The sequence below is a fragment of the Ceratina calcarata genome, unplaced genomic scaffold (genome assembly GCF_001652005.2).
Source record: "Ceratina calcarata isolate Rehan_Ccalc_2016 unplaced genomic scaffold, ASM165200v1 scaffold25.2, whole genome shotgun sequence".
Lineage (NCBI taxonomy): Eukaryota > Metazoa > Arthropoda > Insecta > Hymenoptera > Apidae > Ceratina > Ceratina calcarata.
Genome location: NW_017147018.1, coordinates 29,428 through 30,870, shown reverse-complemented (window position 1 = coordinate 30,870; position 1,443 = coordinate 29,428). Strand labels below are relative to the sequence as shown.

The 1,443-nt window shown below is 43.7% G+C and overlaps 1 protein-coding gene across 1 annotated transcript in view; it reads right to left on the bottom strand.

The window, feature by feature from the left end:
* Positions 1-419, bottom strand: part of LOC108623017 (uncharacterized) — a 3,730-nt gene extending 3,311 nt beyond the window's left edge. The window contains exon 1 of the mRNA XM_018021256.2: positions 222-419. Coding sequence (XP_017876745.1) covers positions 222-374 — 153 coding nt within the window. The 5' untranslated portion in view covers positions 375-419. The remainder of the gene's footprint in view (positions 1-221) is intronic.
* Positions 420-1,443: the final 1,024 nt, after the last annotated feature.

Genomic DNA, 1,443 nt, shown 5'->3' with positions numbered 1-1,443 from the left:
ACCCATACTATTCACTATTTTTTTCTGGTTATCAATAAAACAGATCAAAAATCGTCAAAATTTTAGAAAAGTCACGTGACTAGTCTAGCCCCTTAAATAATTTCTTTTTCCTTTAATTCCATATAAAATAATTTAGAATCACCTAATCCGTACTAGGTTGAACATTAAAAAAATGTCGAACAAGCACAAGTAAGTGTAAAGTGGGAACGCGTATCACTCACTTGTACGTTGCTTCCTTCCGGGAAAATCAGGTACTTCCCGTCGAGCAAGTCCCTTTTCGTCCGTCCGACGCTCGTGTTCGTTCCTCCCATCGAACTCGCCACGCTCAGACAGCAAAATCCGATCCAACAGTTGAAAAATGTGAGACGACGCATCGTCGGTGGCTCGCCGAGGAGTGAGAAATTGCTTCTGGGTAAACACTGCCAGATACGGTGGACCAGTTCGCGTTAAGCGACTTGAAACGCCTGGATGATATAATGACAGGTAATGGTTAGAGCGTTTAGCGAGATGGTTTAAGGCCGGATCGTTAAGTCGACTTAAATTAGCTGGTAAATCGTGTCGTCGCTACGCTGCCACTCGGCTTTAACTATCCCTGAACACAGTTGTCATCACTTTACCGATGCTTCTATGCTGAATAGTACACAGCGTGATTCGCTTGAAAAGCCTCGGGTAAAAATTCATACACCCACGTGGAGAAAAGATTAAGGAGAACAGTAGGAAAGAAAAAAAGAAAGAAAGGTGAGTCTCGATTTTTATCACTTTATGTAGGTAGTCTTTGGGCATGGAGTATCCAAGTTAAAAACAGTAGGAAAAGTTTGAATTTTTTATGTTAATTAACACTAGATTGCCCAAGGAAGTAATTTTGACTGCTTTTGGGCAATATAGGTATATACTAAGTTTCAGTCTTTCTAGTGTTAATTAACAATTGAGAATTGTATAAAATTTCTGTTGGCTCGACGAGACGGTGTAGATTTCGTTACAGGAACGTTCAAATGAGAATGTTTCAATTCTGGGCTCATCCAATTTTCACGCGCATCGTAAATCCTTGCTCACGTCGGAGATGATACCGGGAGGAAAAAAGGAAATTAGGAAGCGTCGCCGCGTCAAATATTAATCGTCGCGCGGCGCGGAAAAGTAGGCCGCGTTTGAATAAATAACGCAAATGGATTTTGCGCCGGGTACAGGACGGGACGCATAAATAGCGAAGCACGCGTGTCCGCTCCTGCGAAATGAATTACGCGGTACGATCCGCGCCGGGAGGGATTAATAGGAAAGATCGGCGGCGCGGTACCCGCGAGTGCGCCAAGTAATTAGAACGATGGAGACCGTTCGAGTCTCGGACGTCGTGAAATTTCACCGTCGCGCACCAAAAATTTAATTGGAATCGCTCGCCGCCGTTCGGACTGAACGAGATTGCGGATTTTTTGTAACTGCGATAAATCT